At 50.2% G+C, this 18338-nt stretch overlaps 1 protein-coding gene across 1 annotated transcript; it reads right to left on the bottom strand.

The window, feature by feature from the left end:
- Positions 1-1453: 1453 nt before the first annotated feature.
- On the bottom strand, positions 1454-11995 carry LOC106700607 (myeloid-associated differentiation marker-like). Its single transcript, XM_070358378.1, is given in 3 exon segments — positions 1454-6161; positions 6164-6417; positions 11894-11995. Coding segments are annotated over 2 exon segments (909 nt in total). The 5' UTR covers positions 6338-6417; positions 11894-11995; the 3' UTR covers positions 1454-5426.
- Positions 11996-18338: the final 6343 nt, after the last annotated feature.

Below are 18338 nucleotides of genomic sequence, written 5' to 3'. Positions count from 1 at the left end.
CTGTGATGGATATCTCCAAGGAGGGAAATCACTGAGGACCTGACCTCATCAGCATATTTGAGGAGAATCCCATAATGTGTGCAACCTGGGGAGAGACTGGGCCTGACCCTCAATAAGAAAGAAAAGGAAAGGAAAGTGCAGTCGCTCAGTCGTGGCCAACTCTTTGTGACCCCATGGACTATAGCATCCCAGGCTCCACCGTCCATGGGGATTTCCAGGCAAGGATACTAGAGTGGGTTGCCATTTCCTTCTCCAGAGTATCTTCATGATCCAGGGATCGAACCCAAGTCTCCCACATTGCAGGCAGATGCTTTACTGTCTGAGCCATCAGGGAAGCCTCAAGAAAGAAAAGGCCAGGTAAGTATTGGACCTGTCCCACAACTGGGGCCTGGACACACAAGAACAGGTATACACAGAAACAAAGACAGACCAGAATTCCTTCTGCAGGGCCTACAGAGCATCCAGTGTGCTTCCAGTGGCCACGGTGCCTGGACCAAGTGCCCTTGGCTGTGAGCTGGCTGTCCAGCACCCTCATTTCTGGTCTGAGCCCGTTCTCAGGCTGGTCCCTCTCTAGCAGTTCTCCAAGCTATCCAGTATCCTTCTAGTACAGTTGTTCGCTGATTATGCTGCCAGAGATGTTCTCTGGAGGGTGCAGTTAACAGCCTTTATGACTAAAAGCAGGAGCTGTTATCTCCATTTTCTGGATGAGCAAACTGAGACCTAGAGTAGCATAGACTGAGCACAGGACTACTGTGAGCCTGGCTGAACTCAGGTCTCAGTTCAGGGTTGCGAGTGGTGTGTAGACATATAAGGTGAAAGGCTCTGAGATGACCAAGAGAACTAGAAACAGTTGTCAGTGGCTGGAGGCAAGGGAGGAGGCTGGAGAGGTAGAAAGGGGTCTGATCTTGCAGGGCTTTGCAGGTGGGTGATGTTGTGGAGTCTGTGTTCCATCCTAAGGGAGCAAACAGAAATCTTCAGAGTATCGTACTTTGACTTTACTCCAAACCAGTCTTTGAGGGAAAGGATGGAAATAGAGGAAGCATCTAGAAGCTTATGGCAGGAGTACAGGTGAGGGGATGGATGGATCTGGACCAGGTGGTCTAGAGATGAAGAAGAGTGGGTGGGTTCAGGAGCATATTGTGAAGAGCATCTGGGAAGGTGGTGCCATTGACTGAGATGGAAACATGAGGAAGGATCAGCGTGTGTTGGGAGTGGGGGATTGAAGAGGTGGGACTGGACATACGGAGTGTGACGTGTCCCGAGACATCTGAAGGGGGAGATCAGGAGGCAGGTGTATATGACTCTGGATCCCAGTAGAGATCAGCCGGGAGACAGGAACTGGGGAGCTGTCCTCCCTCGCCTACACTCTTCTTTCAGTTTCTTCTTAAACGTCACATCCATGGAGCAGCCTTGCCCCCTGCCCACCAACAGGCACTCCAATAACCCTTCTTACCTGTGTTCCCTTTATCATGGCATTAATAGCCCACTGACTGATGTTATGTATTGATGTGCACGTCTCCTGTACTAGAGTGCAAGCTCCATGAGGCCAGAACTCTTGGTTCTGTTTTCTGCTCTCTATCCAGTGTCTAGAATAGGGCCTGGCACATGCACACTTGGGGAACAAGAATATTTATTGATGAGTGGAATCTTAAAGTCATCGGACTGAATGAGGACAAAAAGGCTCCCAGAAAAAGGTGGTCTGGGCCCAAGTCCTGAGCAAATGGTTCCTTCCTGTTGCTTATTCCCATATCTGTAGCTGTTGTTGTGGTTTAGACTCTAAGTCGTCTCTGACTCTTTGAGACCAATGGACTGTAGCCCGCCAGCCTCCTCGGTCCATAGGGTTTTCCAGGCAAGAATACTGGAGTGCGTTGCCATTTCCTTCTCCAGGGCATCTTCCAGACCTAGGAATCAAACCCAAGTCTCCTGCATTAACAGGCAGGTTCGTTACCACAGAGCCATATGGGAATAGTCACTGCATTACAATCCTGGATCTTATAAACTATATACATTATATGAATCATTTCAAGAGGCCTAGTCACCATTAATTTTTCATCACATTCTTAATCACACATCTGTTAATACAAGAAATAAGGCATGAATCCTTAAAATAAGCAGAACACAAGTAATACAGCTAGAGACATTAATCAGGTCCTAAGTAAGTTAGCAGTGCTATCTTCTAAGGAGTTACATGGCTTCCTCTAGAAAATGTCACCCTTGTGGTGAAATGGGTATTTCTTCCCTTGAAGAGGTCTGGTTAAGGCATAATGCAGATGAAATATGCACACTAGAGGAGAGGGAAGAATCTGAAACAGACAGACCCAAAATGTTCAATTTAAATTTTTCTTGTTTTGTCTTAAAATAGGAATTTTATTTCATTGTTGCTTAAGATTTTCCTGCCACAGGGACCACCTCCTGGAAGTCCTTCCCTTCCATCCATCCAGCCCCTGGGTGAGGATCACACACTTCACCCCAGTACAGGAGTGAGGGGCAGCAGTGGGGTCACTCCCTTCCCCTCCCCCACAGCTCTGCTTGTCTGGCCCCTCTGGCCCTGGTGATGTTAGGATGCTGGGGTTGAGGCTTTGTGGCTGCAAACAGGAGAAGAAGGCTTGTGGTGCATTTCTCATCACCAGTTACTATATAGGGCTGTTGGTGTCATTGCAGGGTTGCATATGAACTTTTATGCAGAGTATGTCATGAGAAACGCTGGGCTGGAGGAAGCAAGCTGAAATCAAGATTGCCGGGAGAAATAGCAATACCTCAGATATGCAGATGACACTACCCTTATGGCAGAAAGTGAAGAAGAACTAAAGAGCCTCTTGATGAAAATGAAAGAGGAGCGTGAAAAAGTTGGCTTAAAGCTCAACATTCAGAAAACTAAGATCATGGCATCCGGTCCCATCACTTCATGGCAAATAGATGGGGAAATAGTGGAAAGAGTGGCTGACTTTATATTTTGGAGCTCCAAAATCACTGCAGATGGTGATTGCAGCCATGATATTAAAAGATGCTTGCTCCTTGGAAAGTTATGACCAACCTAGACCTCATATTAAAAAGCAGAGACATTACTTTGTCAACAAAGGTCCGTCTAGTCAAGGCTATGGTTTTTCCAGTGGTCATGTATGGATGTGAGAGTTGCACTATAAAGAAAGCTGAGCACCGAAGAATTGATGCTTTTGAACTGTGGTGTTGGAGAAGACTCTTGAGAGTCCCTTGAAGTGTAAGGAGATCCAACCAGTCCATCCTAAAGGAAATCAGTCCTGGGTGTTCATTGGCAGGACTGATGTAGAAGCTGAAACTCCAATATTTTGGCCACCTGATGTGAAGAGCTGACTCATTTGAAAAGACCCTGATGCTGGGAAAGATTGAAGGCAGGAAGGGAAGGGGACGACAGAGGATGAGATGGTTAGATGGCATCACTGACTCAATGGAAATGAGTTTGGTAAACTCCGGGAGTTGGTGATGGACAGGGAGGCCTGGTGTGCTGTGATTCATGGGGTTGCAAAGAGTCGGACACGACTGAGCGACTGAACTGACTGACTGACATGAGCACACACACATGTACACACACAGGTGCACTGAACATCCACACCAGTACACATCTTTAAAGAGAGGCCTTGAGGTGCTGTCATGGCCCCTTTAAGAGGTAGCGGGCAGGATGTTGACATTGGGGTGGGGCCCAACCTCTTGCCTCACAGGCTGGGCCACATCCCCAGGCTCTGGTCCAGATGGAGGTGGAGAGTCAGTGGGAGTGATTCTCAAAAACATAGATTTGGGTGAGGGTGAAAACTGACTAGGGCTCTTTTGAGTTCTAGGTCAATTTGGGGTATTAGAATATGTGGATTTTGTTTTGGGCTTTTTGTTTCTTTGCTTTTTTCCCTTTCATCTTTATATGCATGCCAAGTGGCTTCTGTCATGTCCAACTCTTAGTGACCCCATGGACTGTAGCCCACCTGGCTCTGCTGTCCATGGGATTCTCCAGGCAAGTGTACTGGACTGGGTGGCCATGCCTTTCTCCAGAGGATCTACCTTACCCAAGGAGCAAACTGGCATCTCTTGCATTGTCTCCTGCATTGCCCATGGATTCTTTACTGCTGAGCCATTGACGACGCTCTTTATCTTTATACTGAGATTAAAAAGAACACTATGTGTGTGAGAAAGAGTACAAGTCTTTTCCTGATGATTGACAGCAGAGGCTGATGGAAACAAAAAGATCTAGAAAAAAAATTTTAATTCTATGTTTATTTTACCTGATTCCAGAAACTCAGGAAGCAGCAGCAGAAAGCAACAGGTACACAGAAACACACACACGTGTGTTTCTCACACTCAAGCAATGCAATTCCTTTGGCAATGGAGGCAGCAACAACCACCCCACACCCACCCCCAAACCACCTGCCTAAGAAATTCTGAAAAGAAACTTTCTCTTTAGGAACAAGTCACCCAATAATTATTGGCCTCCTGACCAGAAGACAGAAAAAGAAAGGAAAAAATAATCTGAGGCTAGCATCACATAAGGCTGCAGTGACCATGCTCTTCTCCCTGCAGAGGCAGGACCTGCAGTTGTGATCACTGAGGCAGGAGGCCATCACTGCCCCTCACCAACACTGCAGCCAGGTGTCTGCAAGTCCCTGGGGTTCTTCACCAGCTTCTTTTTCGATATTCCAGAGACTGGTTGGGGGTGGAAGTCATCCAAAATTCCTTCAAGATGCCCTCTAGGCAGCCAGTGTTGAGTAAGCTCGGAAGAATTTTGGAGCCAATCTCAGGTGAGGCTGAGCATCAGGCTGGGCCCTGGGATCCAAAATCTCTGCTTCAGGACTCTCGCCCATTGGGAATCAGTGACCTCCAGAATGTTTTTTTTACTTAAAGGGGAGGTGCGCTATCCACTGCCTTCTATTGGGAGAAAGGAGGCCCGATGCCTAGCTACCCACCATCACTCCCACCCCAGAAACACACAGCAACTAAGGCACCCGGGGGACAGACACACTTTGGCAATGAGGCCCCTCCCGAGGCCCAGGGTGTGAACAGCTGCACAGAGGGCTGTGTGCTGTGGAGTCAGCACCTTAGGAGGTGGGAGGGGCGGTAGACAGAGAAGGAAGGAGTCTCAGGTCCTGATAGATCAGAAGAAGGAAAATGGGGAGAGGTGGTCAGGATGTAGGAGACGAGAAAACCAAGGATGACCAGAAAAGGGGCAAAAAGCAGCAAATGTAAAAAGATGAGAAAGAAGCAAAATAGGACATGGGCAGCCAAGGAAAATAGGAAGGAGACAGAGCAGATGGAGAGAAGGAAACAGAAAAGAGAGCGGGATGAACGGGAAGGGCGTGAGGAGGGAGAGAGGGAACCAGGAAGAGGGCATCAGGGTTCAACAGAGCTCTGCAAATACACTCCCTGTGAGTGGAGGGGATAAGGGGTGCTGGGCTGGTGCTCAGTCCCTACAAAACCTGGCGGGTCCAGTACACCAGGTCGGCCACATACATCAGCAGGTTGATGGCTGTCAGGATGGCCACAGCCAGTCGCTGGTCCCAGACGCAGCCATAGTCGGTAAGCTCATCAATGCAGCTCGTATCAGTGTACCAGTGGGGTTGTCCACCTAACTTCTCGTCAAACTGGTAGAGTGGCCAGAGGACCATGGCACTGACATAGAGGAGGAATGAGAGCACGGTCTGCCCCAGATGGAAAATGGGGAGCCGGAGGGGCAGTCTGTTCTCCCAGCCACTCAGCTTCAGCAGCATGGCCACGGCTACCTGGACGAAGCAGATGGAGTACACGACCACGCACCACTTCAGGGCCGGCTGGTGCAGGTACAGGGAGGTGTTGCTGATGAAGACGAAGATGACACAGGCCACAACGCTCTCCAGAATCTTTAGCAGGCCTGGTAATGTGTGCACATAGCAGGGGATGTTCTTCAACTTATAGTGTTTCCATGTGTAGGCCACATCTATGGCATAGAGCACACACGCGATGCAGGAGAATGCAGAGGCAGCGATGGCCCGGTCTCGGGAAGGACCATAAGGCAGGTACTGGACGTAGAAGATGGGGTAGATGATGGAGGTCAAGAGGCAGAAAAGGGTCGCATAGCAGGCATAGGTGATGGGTAATTTGTACCAGAAAAAAGGAAGTATCCGGTCGTAGTAAAAGCACTCGAACATAGAGATGAAGACGGTCACAGGGAGAAACAGAGGCACCAGATGGCTAGGCACCAGTTACCTATAGCCCCCCTCTCGTTGCCCATGCTGGCCACCAGGGAGAAGGCCACACACATGGAGATCACCTGCGGGAGGCGGAGGAAGCAGCACAGTGTGTCCACATCATCTTCCTCAGGAATTATCCGTCTGGTAGACATGGTGTTGTGAAGGTCTGGCAGGTTAGAGTCACCAGTATGGAGTGGTCTTCACTTAGGACTCATCAGAGAAAGATCCAGATCTGAAGGTAGATTAAGTGAGATGATCAGAAAAGGGTCAGGCCCTATGAGGGCTGAGGCTCGGGATCTGTGGAGTTTGAACCAGTGGCTCAGACACTCAGGTAAGAGCACAGCTGCTCCAGAATGACTGTCCCCACCCATCACCTTTGGCCTTGTCAGGAGACTTGTCTCATCTCACAAATGAGTTGGATCTGGCCTCAAACCACCAACATTTTTATGTCTTTTTGCTGCGCATCAATATCTACAGAAATACAGTATACTGTGGTCTTTTTCTACAATCACAAACCTTCAAATTAGAAAAACAATTAAAAAAAATTGTTTGGTAACCAATTCTGAGCTGAACAGGCAGGAGATCATTTATAGTTTTGTATGGACTTCCCTGATGGCTCAGACGGTAAAGCGTCTGCCTACAATGTGGGAGACCCAGGGTTTGATCCCTGGGTCGGGAGGATCCTCTGGAGAAGGAAATGGCAACCCACTCCAGTACTCTTGCCTGGAAAATCCCATGGATGGAGGAGCCTGGTAGGCTATGGTCCATGGGGTCACAAAGAGTAGGACATGACTGAGGACTAAACTTTCTTCCTTCTTTCTTATTTCACTTAGTGTAAATGTTCAAAAGTCCATTTGCTGAAACAGTAATGTGTTTGATCCCAAAGTGCTTTCAGACCCCAGTGGGGTGTCATGTCCTATAGAGAATATGTATCATGTCACCTGTCAAAACTGAAAAATTCTGAATTCTGGAGAATATCTGACCCCAAAGATTTTCAGAAAGGAACTGTTTATTGTTGTGCTAACCCTGTTCTACAGATGGGAAAACCAGGAGTCAAGTGCCTTCCCTAAGGTTGAAAGTGGAGCAGTGGAAATCCAAGATAAAAATTAAAAAGCCATGGGTTTGAGCACTTTGTTCTATAGCCCAGCAGGTCAACCAGGCCCGTGGGTGGGATCCCAGGACCAAAACTCAGGGCTCTGGGACACAGGAGACATCGTCAGGGCCACGGCCTCCTTTTACAGCAACCTGAAGGCACACGTGTCCTGGCCTCTCCTCCCCGCAGCATCACTAGAAGGAGCTGCCGTCTGAGGGGACACAGCCCCACCCAGAGGAGGGCAGCTTCAGGGGTGAACAGAGAGGAGCCACGGGGTGAGAGCAAGCCCATGGGGACAGGATGATATGGGAGTAGGGACTGTTATGAATCCCCTCCCCCCATTTTGCCTTCACATGTGACACTTCCTTATTGAGGAAGGGAGACCGCGACCCAGCATGACTCCAAGGTGGGGTGACATTGAGGAACCACAGAATAGATTAACATAGTGTTGGGCTCCAGGGCTGCCATCCAGGTGGGAGTCCTGGAAAGATCTAGAAGCCCTACCTGAGCAGGATTCTCCTGGCCTGGGAGACTGCTTAGCAGCTTCCAAGCTGGGAAAAAGGGATTGGAAATGAACATGGATGCTGTGTCTGAGGTTGATGTATAGTCTTTCAGGGCATCCAGGGAGGGAGTGGGGATGGACGGATGATCACCCCTTTTTAAGGGCAGGAGTTGAAAGAGGAGGCCCCTGCAGTTACCCTGGGAGGGGGTGACCCTGAGAATGCACCCCGGACTGGGGTGGGGGTGGGGTAGAGTGGAGATGACTGGGGGGATCCTAGGGTCCCTGGGGCCCTGAGGCAGCCCAGTAGGGGTCTTCTGACCCAGAAGGGATGCAGGAATGGAGCCAACCTTCCCATGGAGGAGGGGCCAGGACTGGAACTGAGACAGGAGAACAGGGGCCTGAAGGGGTTTCAGGGCTGTGACAGGGACACGTGGCAGGGACCTTCGAGACCATGGAATTGCCCAGGTCACCGCCCAAGACAGTCCCACCAGCCAGGGCTGCAGTCCTGCTCCCACAGGGGCTCCTCCAGGGTCCAGTATTGGGGGGAATGAGGCCCCTCCCAGCCCGCCCCCTCCGCGGGGACAGCCGCCCTGTTTCCAAGGGACTATTTGCTGAGAGGCCCCCAGGGCTGAAGGGCCAGGAGCCTGAGCCCCAGCCAGCTTCCTGCCATCAGGGGCCTTGTTGCCTTTGCTGATAATAAACCCTGGGACAAGCTGAGGCTGGAAAGAGAAACAGAGAGCAAACCTGAGAACCTCCCTGGACTCACAAAGCTCCTTGAGCCCCATTGCAGGGGAGCCCTGGAGCCTGCTGGCCTCCTAGTGGGCACTGCCAGGGTGGGGAAGGGTTACTGGGGTGAGGGAGGGAGGGAGTGTCATGCTCTGTGTACCCCAGTTTGATCCCAGTTTAATTACTTGAACTCACCCTGAAATTCCACCTAAGATAAGAGACAACTTGAATGCTTTGAATCCATTGAATGCATCAGAGAGAGGATATGGAGAAGAGGAGGCATGGGGGTTCCAACCGCGTGACCCTGGGTCAGGCCTGTGCCCTGGAAAGCAGGAAGTGGAAGTTTATCTGAGTCTCCCAGCAGCCCCTCGTCCACTCTAATCTGTGAGCCTGGACGTGGTGCCCCCGTCAGAGCACAGCCGATGTGGCTGAGCCCTGCCTGCCCGGCAGCCAGGCATGTGGACTGGAAGACAGTGAGCTGGGAAGGTCATGGCCAGAATAGAGGAAGGAAAGAGGAGGTGCGAGAAGGGCAGAGAAGGGTGAGATGAGATGGACACTCAGAGTGACAAGGAGTAGAGCCTTCATAGCTGGATGATCATGGCAAGCTACTCAATAGAACCTCAGTTTCCCCTTCTGTTCAATGTCTCTATACCTACTTTGTGTCAATTAAATGAATAACAGCATGTGACGGGTTCATCAGAAGGCCTGTCACATGGAACCCTCAATCTGTGCCAGCTACCTCCCCACCCCCCTCACAGAGGACCCAGAAGGCCCTGGCTCTGGACATCAGCACATGCAGCTTGATTTGCTGCAGATCAGGGGCTGCAAACCAGTTTGCACTGCAGGTGGACTCTTGATGTGTTCAGTTTCCATCACAGTTTCCATCAGTGTTTTCATGAAAAAAATGATGTGAATCACTAGCATTACTATTTCTTCCCTGAGTGTTTGGTGGCTGCACATTGTTTTAATTTCACGTGACAATTCGGATTACAGCTCCTTTTCAAGCCTCAGGAGATACAGTGTCACCTGGTTTGGTTCCCTTGGCAGTGGTGTTGCTGGAGACAAGCAGCTGCTAGCCTCTTTTCTTTATATTGTTTTCCATCCTCATCTCTGTTTAGTATTTTCTATATTTCTCTCATTCTCATGTATAACTGACATAAAGCAGGACTATGATCATCTCTCCTGTGACTGGTTTCCCGTCTTCGGCATGGCCAAGCTTCCTGCCTGCTCACAGGAGCATCCACCCCTCCATCCAGGGAGCATCCATGTCCTCAACCTCAACCTCAGCCTTCAATACATTTCAAATGCTGTAAAATCACGTGTAGACATGTGTGTACACACAAGCATACATGTTTGTGCATACATGCATACATGTTTGTAGGGAATATCTGTATCTTTTTTCCTGTTTTGTCAACATGAGACCACGTGTTCCCAGAGCATCTTGCTTTTGCACCACCCCAGACAGGTGCAGCTGGTCCTCTCCAGGGATCCTAGTGCTCTCCATCCCCTTATTTCCTTCCCTCCTGGCTCCTTGGGCATCAGTGGACCCTCCCCTGTGAGTCTCAGACACGGGACATAGGATGTGACAAAGGATCCTGGGATCCAAGTGACCACCATGCTCTAGGGCAGGAGGTCAGCAAGTTTTTCTGAGAAATTTTCTTAAAAATATGACAAAGAATATATTTTTCATTTCTGGAAATTAAATCTGGTTTCCTAGATCTGCAACAAATTATCACAAGCCTGGCAGCTTAAAACAGCAGACACCTGTTCTCTCACAGTTCTGGAGGTCAGCGTTTTGAAACAAGGTGTCAGCAGGGCTGCTCTGTCCCTGATGCCCCAGGGGAGGGTCCCTCTTTGCGTCTTTTAGCTTCTGGAGGCCCTTTAGCTTGTCCCATGTTACTGAACTCTGGCTTGTCCGTCATCCCTCAAGAAGCCAAACACCGAGAGATGAGTGCTGGGCTTTGCCTGGGACGAGGTGCCGCTCCTCCACTGTGAACACAATCATCGCTCACGTCTGTGCATCAGCCCATGTTGGACGGTGGTTTGAAAAAAATACTAATGAACATTTCCACCTTTTTTTGTGGATCAACTTGGAGGATTTGTTTTTTTCCAGTTTAGTAGGTCTGAGGTGAGAAAAAGATTGTATGAAGGGTCAGCCACTGACTCTTCTCCTGCACTGAAAGCTCCTGCAGGGAATCGTCTCAGTGGAAATCCACCCCTGGCACGCCCCCACCCCACCCCCACCCCAGGGGACAAACTCTGGCCAAATCAAGTGATCTGACCCGTCTTAAAAGGAGAGACTGCTTCAGACCTCCTTTCTTCCTCAGACTGTGGTGACGCTAAGGCTGTGTCCCTCCAACACACTAGAACCCCTCCTCCTTCCGGGGACTGGAGTTGGGGGAAGGGGGGCGCAGATGCCCAGGCAGCGCCTGCCTCGGGCATCAGGACTGGAACCACAGAGCTGGGGCTGGATTCAGTTCCCTAAAAGCTGAACCCCTCTTCTCCCTCCCTTGCCTGCAGACTCCTCTGTAAACGCGGCAGGCTTTTCACAGTTTCCTTTCCTTTTTGCCTTTAATTTAGTGCCCTTGTTGGAAGAATACTTACTATGGAGTAATGGAAGACCTGAGTTTGGAGTTCCCTCCCACTTACCAGATCTTGACAAAAGAGCTCCAACTGCAAAATACTGGAATAACTTAGAGATCCATGCATGAACAATGTTCTGAAGAATAATTTAAAAGTAGAAAACCATTTTTTTCTTGATTACAGGTCATACTGTTAGGGGAAGCACACTGACACAACCACCCACCCTTCAGGAACCCTGTAACCAAAACTTATACAGGAGGTCCCGGTAAGAAACACGGAACTAAGAAGCCACCACCAACCGGAAGGGTTCAGGAAAGGTCGAAAGGAGACAGCATGTGTCTGACCACCTTTCACAATCCTTTCTGGCATCCATCCTGGCTGAACAAGGTGGGGCACCACCAGGAAGGACTCTGAATCAGAAGATTTGGACAACCATAATCCCATCACCAAAATGGGTGCCATGTGAGCTGTTCTCCTGTACCCTCCTGCTCTCTGGGATGTTTCCCAATAAAAATCCCTTGCCCATGTGTCTCCTCACAATTCATTTCCGAGCTTAGACAGAACAGATTTAAACAAACAAGCAATTCTGCCAAGATCCCAGTGGACTTGTAGAAGGGATGGATGTAGGTCCCTCCCCAGAGAACAGATTTCAAACAAACAAGCAATTCTTCCTTGGGAAGAGAGTTCACAAACAAGACATTTCCCACTTCTGCAGTGTCCAACTGGCCCCAAAGTTCCAAAGAGCAAAGAATACACACAAACAGGTGGGAAGGGGGCTCCTGGGACCCACACCCCTCTACTCACTCAGTCAAGAGCTCGGTGCTCCTTCAGAGGCCAGTTTCCTTCTCTTAACAGAAAGAGAAAGCACCCTGTGAGCAAGGCCTGGGGAGGGGCAGGGCAAGTTCCTGAAACTAGCAAGTTCGGCAGCTGCTGGAAAAGACCTATAGATCTTCCTGGGAATAGATGGTACTCCACCCTGTCTTCCCAGTGGCACTCTGCTCCTTGCTCTAGGAAGAAAGGGAGGGGCTGGAGACTTGGGGACCTGACTCCTGCCTGGACACTCAACATTGTCCCCCAAGTCAGGCCCAGCTGCTTGTCGCTGAAGAAGCCAATACAGAGAGCTAAGTCTTGGGTTTAAGCAAAGTAGCTTTATCTTAAGGAAGCCGGCAAGAAGGTGTTTTACTGCCCAGAAGAATCAACTCCCAGCAAGGCAAGGCTCAGCCGGGATTTATACAAGGAGGGAATAGGAAACGGCTGCAGGCTGCATGCCGGGGGTGCGCTGTGCTTCTATTTTGGGGAACTTTACAGTAACCACCAGGAGCCTTTCTGTGCTGAGAACATGTGGTCCTTACTTTGTTCAGATCAGCATATCAGTTCGAGGGGTCAGTGGTTTCTAGAGAAAAAAGAACGGAGGCAGAAACAGAGCTTAAATGGCAAAGCAAAACTGAAAACAGAAAACATCAAACTCTGTTTAAGTATTCATAAGCCTTTGGTTGAGAAACAAGCAAGGTTACAAACTGATGCCGGTGACCTGTCTGACCACCATGATCACCATGTGCCCACCCTCAGGCCTGGGCACCAAGCCCATCGTGGGCTTCTTCCTCCACTTGGGGCATCTGCTCTCCACCAGTGTGCCCTTCTCGCTGGGGGCCAGTGAGGACACTCTGAAGGGGGACGTAATTAACTGGTGCATGTTGAATTGGTGCATCTGCTTCACCGTGACCCTCACCATCTTCATAGGGGAGTTTTGTGGGCTCTGGTCCTGCCTCCCCTTCTCCTGGGACAGCTTTCTCTGCACCCACTCCTTTTACTTCTCCATTTCCTGCCTCTCAACGTCCATCATCTTTGGCACCACCTACATCAAGTTCTTGCCTCCAGGCTCCACCCAAAACAGGGTCATCACTGCCACTGCATTCGCCTTCGTGGCTGCTGTACTCTATGCCATTGAAGCGTTCTGCATCATATCCAGCCTGGAGGCATGGTCTGGTTCAAGCCAGCCTTCCCAGGCCTGCTCAGGAGGCCAGAGAACTATGCTGACTGGCTCATCATCACCTTCATCAGCAGCCCCCACCAGTATCAGCATCAGCCAGCCCTACGTTCGTGGTTGTGTCTTCAAGTCCCTGGGGTTCTTCACCAGCTCCTTTTTTGATTCTCCAGAGATTGGTTGGGGGTGGAAGTTATCCCAAATTCCTTTAAGATGCCCTCTAGGCAGCCAGTGTGAGGCTGAGCATCAGGTGGGGCCCAGGGATCCAAATTCTCTGCTTCAGGACTCTTGCCATTGGGGAATCAGTGACCTCCAGAATTTTTTTTTTTTTTTTTAAAGGGGAGATGTACTATAAACTCCCTTCTATCGGGAAAAAGAGGCCCGATGCCTAGCTACCCACCCTCACTCCTTCTCGTCCTCATCCAGTCCGATGACTTTAAGATTCCACTCAGTTGACAAATATGCCTGTGCACCAAGTGTGTGCCCGGCAGTTTTCTAGACACTGGACAGAGAGCAGAGAAGATAACCAGTAGTTCCTCCCTCATGGAGCTTATCCTCTAGAACACAAGATGGAAAATCTGAGAACCAATGTGTAATATCAGGTCAGTTCAGTTCAGTCAGGTCAGTGTCCGACTCTTGGTGAATCACAGCAATACTATCCATCAAAGGGTTCAAACAACTCACGTCCATCGAGTGGAAAAAGCCATCTCATCCTCTGTCAGCCCCCTTCTCCTCCTGCCCCAATCCACTCCCAATCAGAGTCTTTTCCAATGGGATGAGGTGGTCAAAGGCTGCAGCTTTATTTTAAAGGTGGTTGGAATGGTCAGGTCAGTGGGTGGAAATGTGACCTAAAACAGGTGAAAAAGAGATTCTGATTTGGTGGTGGAGGTCAGCCACTCTATGGATGTGACCCACCCTCACCATGAGATTCTGATTCATTGGAGCTGAGTGAAGTGAATTGGCTGTATGATGATAACTCCCCAATTCTGGCCTCCAGACTGATCTCTACAGAGACCCTGAATCATATGCAACTGCCTCCGGATCTCTCCCTCTGGATGTCTCAGGACGCCTCACACTCACCATGTCTGGTCCCATCTCCTGAACCCCCCTAGCGCCAACACACACAGATCCTTCCTTGTCTTTCCCATCTCAGTTGACGGCACCACCTTCACAGATGTGCTTCACAAAATACTTTGAATACACACACACACACACACACACACACACACACTCTTCCTCCTCTCTAGAGCATCCACTTGATCTTGGTCCAGATCCATCCAGCCCTCTCACCTGTGCCCCCTCATGAGCTTCTCACTGCTTCCTCTATTTCCATTCTTTCCCTCAAAGTCGGCCTGGGCTGAACTCAAACTAAGTTACCTTTGACCGCTTTTCTTTGCTCCCTCAAACCGCACAATGTCACCTGCAAAGCCCTGTATGTTTGCACCCCTTTCTACCTCTCCAGCTTCATCACCTCCCTCCCTCCAGTCACTGAGAATTACTTCCAGTTCCTCTTGGTCATCTCAAGGCCTTTCCTGCTACATGTCTACACACACCCCAACCCTGAACGGAGACCAGAACTCAGCCTGGAACATAGTAGTCCTGTTCAGGCAACGTCACTCTGAGCCTCAGTTTCCTCATCCAGAAAATGGAGATAATAGCACCAGTTTTTAAAAATTTATTTATTTTTTATTAAAGGATAATTGCTTTACAGATAGCACCAGTTTTTAAAGGAGAAGATTCTTGTTTGCATCCTGCAGAAAACACCTCTAGCAACTTAGGCAGAGAACAACTGTCCTAGAAGGCTGCTAGAGAATTATTAGGGAGAGACGGGCCTGAGAGCAGGCTTAGACCAGGAAGGAGGGGTGCTGGGCAGCTGGGGCACAGGCAAGGGCAGCTGGTCCAGGCACCATGGCCCCTGGCAGCAGACTCTGGATGCTACTCAGGCCGCAGCAATAGGAATCCGATCTGACCTGGTGTCTGTGTATCACCTGCTCCTTAGGTGTGTGTCCAGACTTCACATGGCGGCAGGTCAAATATTTACCTGACCTTTCGAGTTTCTTATTGAGGGTGAGGCCCAGTTTCTCATCAAGATTCACACGATGGGGACATCCTCAAATATGAGGTGGGGGGAAGTTCAGGTTCTCAATTGTTCTCCCTGGAGATGTTCATCATAAAAGGCCATGGGAAAGTTGGGAGAATTAAAAGAGAAAACAAAGGAATCACTGATTCTCAAACATTTCCCCTAAAGGCAGAAGGGATGGAATGTATCCCGGTCAGGAGGTCCAGGCAGGAAGGAGCCTGAGGTCGTAAGCTCGCTGTTAATACTTATTCAATAAACTCCTGCAACGTACCAGGCCTTCTTCTCAGCACTGGGAAAACTTCAGTGAACAAAGGACAAGACAGCTCTGCTTTGTGGATCTATATTCTAGAGTTTATCTTTGAAGCCTCGTGTTTTCCATGAAAGTAAATGTGGGATATTGTATTCCTTTTTATAATACCCCATAATAATATACTCTTAACATATCAGACTTGTTTCAATACAAAAGTAACAACTTCCTACTAATGGGCTGGTGGCTGAGCCATCCTATTTGTTTGAAGATACTAGAAGACGAGGTCCTTATGTGCCTATATTTAAGCACATTGTGGTTGACACATGAACAAAGCTGGATCAGAGTACATGTGATCGGGGAGTAGAAAATGGGGGAGCCAAAACCTGTGAGAGAGGAGCAGAGGGTCCGAGAGATGATGGAGGGTTCTGGGGTCCTGCCAGCCTCTGACAAGTTCCAGGAACAGACTATTCAAGAAGCATTTCCTGCCCGAAGTAGCAGAAAGAACACCAGGCTTTCTTTTAAGGGTTTTGCATAAGAAGTGGTTCCACACTAGCAATGGGAGTGTTACTGGGGGCAGTGGTTTGGGCTGATGGGCCAAGCAATTGAGGGATTTATGGAATCAGATGCTGGTTGGAGTGGGGGGTGAGGAGATGGGCTTGAACTAAGCTCCCCCAGCCCCACCACTTCTCCAATCCTGGTCAGAAGGAGACCCAGAAAAGACCAACTGGGCAAACCTCACCAGCCCAGCCTGGCTCCAGAAGAGACCTCGGGTGACAGGTCACAGGTTCTGTCGGCTGAGAAAGGGGCCCTGAGGACTTGGGCTGCAGCGGGGCTGCTGTGGACACAACAGTTACAAGAGGTCGTATGTGTCGTGCTCACTGCAGGTCGAGCTCTGCTGTGGATTCATTTGTTCCTCCCAGCAGCCCCTGAACTACGTTCTCAGTCCCCATTTTCACAGGCACAGAGAGGTCAACCGATCACCTTTACAGAGGTTTAGGTGTCAGAGCTGGGATTTGAACCCAGTCATGTGGGTTTAGGACCTTAAAATCTGCCTGGGTTTGATTTGTACCTTAGACCCAAAGGGACAGAGTGGCCAATATGTTTTTCAGCACCAACAGAGTGACCTGGCGACATCACCTCCATTTCATTCATCTTCAGGGATATTATTATTGTCATCCCCATTGTACAGATGATGATTCTGAGGCTCAGAGACTGTGTTATGTTTTTTGCTCAAGTTTACACAGTTACTTCCTGTCAGAGTCCAGATTTGAATACAGGTCTGTCTCCCTGCAAAGCTCAGCAAGTCATAAGCGGGAAAAAAAAGCGTTAATTGCTCAGTCGTGTTTGACGCTGCGACCCCACAGACTGCAGCCCCCACAGGCTCCCTCTGTCCATGGAATTGTCCAGGCAAGAGTACTAGAGTGGGAAGCCATTTCCTTCTCCGGAAGATCTTCCCAACCCAGGGATAAAACATGAGTCTCCTGCTTTGCAGGCAGATTCTTTACCATCTGAGCCACCAAGGAAGCCCCAGCAGGGAACAGAACCTCAGTAAATGCTGAGCCCCTTTCCTCTTCTCTGGGTCCAGGATTCATCTCCTGGCTCCCGTGTGTCCTGGTCTGGCTCTAGTGCCCCACCCAGAGGTCCTGTGGCCGAGTTCCCATCCCAGCCAGACCACTTCCAGTTGGCAAGCCAGCCAGAACATGACAGAGAGGGTCCAGACCCTAGGGAGGGACTGATTGGAGCCTGGCCTTAATCTCCTCGGCCCATCAGTCTTCCTAGAGACTTTTCCACAGGACAGTGACACAGACAAGGGTCACACGGATTGGCAGTCGATGTCTGGCTCCCGGGTAGGTGCCTCGAGCCTCCTGAGAGCAGAGTCCCTTGTCTCTGAGACAGAGCAGAAGGGAAGGAAACAGAAAGAGAGTGAGATGAGTGGAGAAGTACGTGAGCAAGGAGAGAGGAGAGCCAGGAAGAGGACATCAGGGGCCGACAGAGCTCGGGTGAGGATACCTCCTGTGAGCAGGGGGGTCAGGAACCCTGGGCTGGTCCTCAGTCCCTACAGAAACCTCGCGAGCCCAGTACACCAGGTCAGACGCGTAAACCAGCAGGTTGATGGCTGTCAGGATGGCCACAGCCAGTCGCTGGTCCCAGAAGCACATGTCATAGTTGAGCCCATTGATGCAGCCCATATCACTGGACCAGTGGGGCTGTCTGCCAAATTGCTCATTGAACTGGTAGAGCAGCCAGAGGACCAAGCACTGACATAGAGGAGGACGGAGAGCAGGCTGAGCACAAGCTGAAAAATGGGATACAGGCTGGGCAGCCTGCATTGCCATTTGCCCAGGTTCAGCAGGATGGCCAGGGCTGCTGGGATGAAGCAGATGGACTACACGGCCACACACCACTCCAGGGCCGGCTGATGCAGGTACAGGGAGGTGTTGATGATGCAGGTGAAGATGAAACCAGCCATAAAGGTCTCCAGCACCTTCAGCAGGCCTGGCATGGTGAGCACACAGCAGGAGGTCTCTTTGAACCCATAGGTGATCCGCATGCAGACTACTTACAGGGCATGTAGCACAGATGCCACACAGGGGAACGTAGAGGCAGTGATGGCCCGGTCCCGGTAAGGACCATCAGGCAGGAAGTGGACAAAGGTGACAGAGTAGATGATGGAGGCCGAGAGTCAGAGGAGGGTGGTGTTGCACCAGAAGAAAGGAAAGCAGGACGAGAGCTCACGTAAGTCGACTATGGAGATGATGAGGGTCACAACAAAGCAGATGCACCAGAAGGACATGGACCAGTTACCTGTGGCCCCTCTCCAGATGCCCATGTCGGCCACCAGAGAGAAGGCCACGCAGGAGGAGAAGAGCTGTGGCGGACGGAGGCAGAGACAGCAGCACGTGACCTCCAAGAAGCCCCTGTCTCAGGTGTCACC

This window comes from Bos mutus, chromosome 21 (assembly GCF_027580195.1).
Source record: "Bos mutus isolate GX-2022 chromosome 21, NWIPB_WYAK_1.1, whole genome shotgun sequence".
Taxonomy (NCBI): Eukaryota; Metazoa; Chordata; class Mammalia; order Artiodactyla; family Bovidae; genus Bos; species Bos mutus.
Note: the sequence above shows the minus strand (reverse complement) of the source record. Positions and strands in the feature narration are given on the sequence as shown.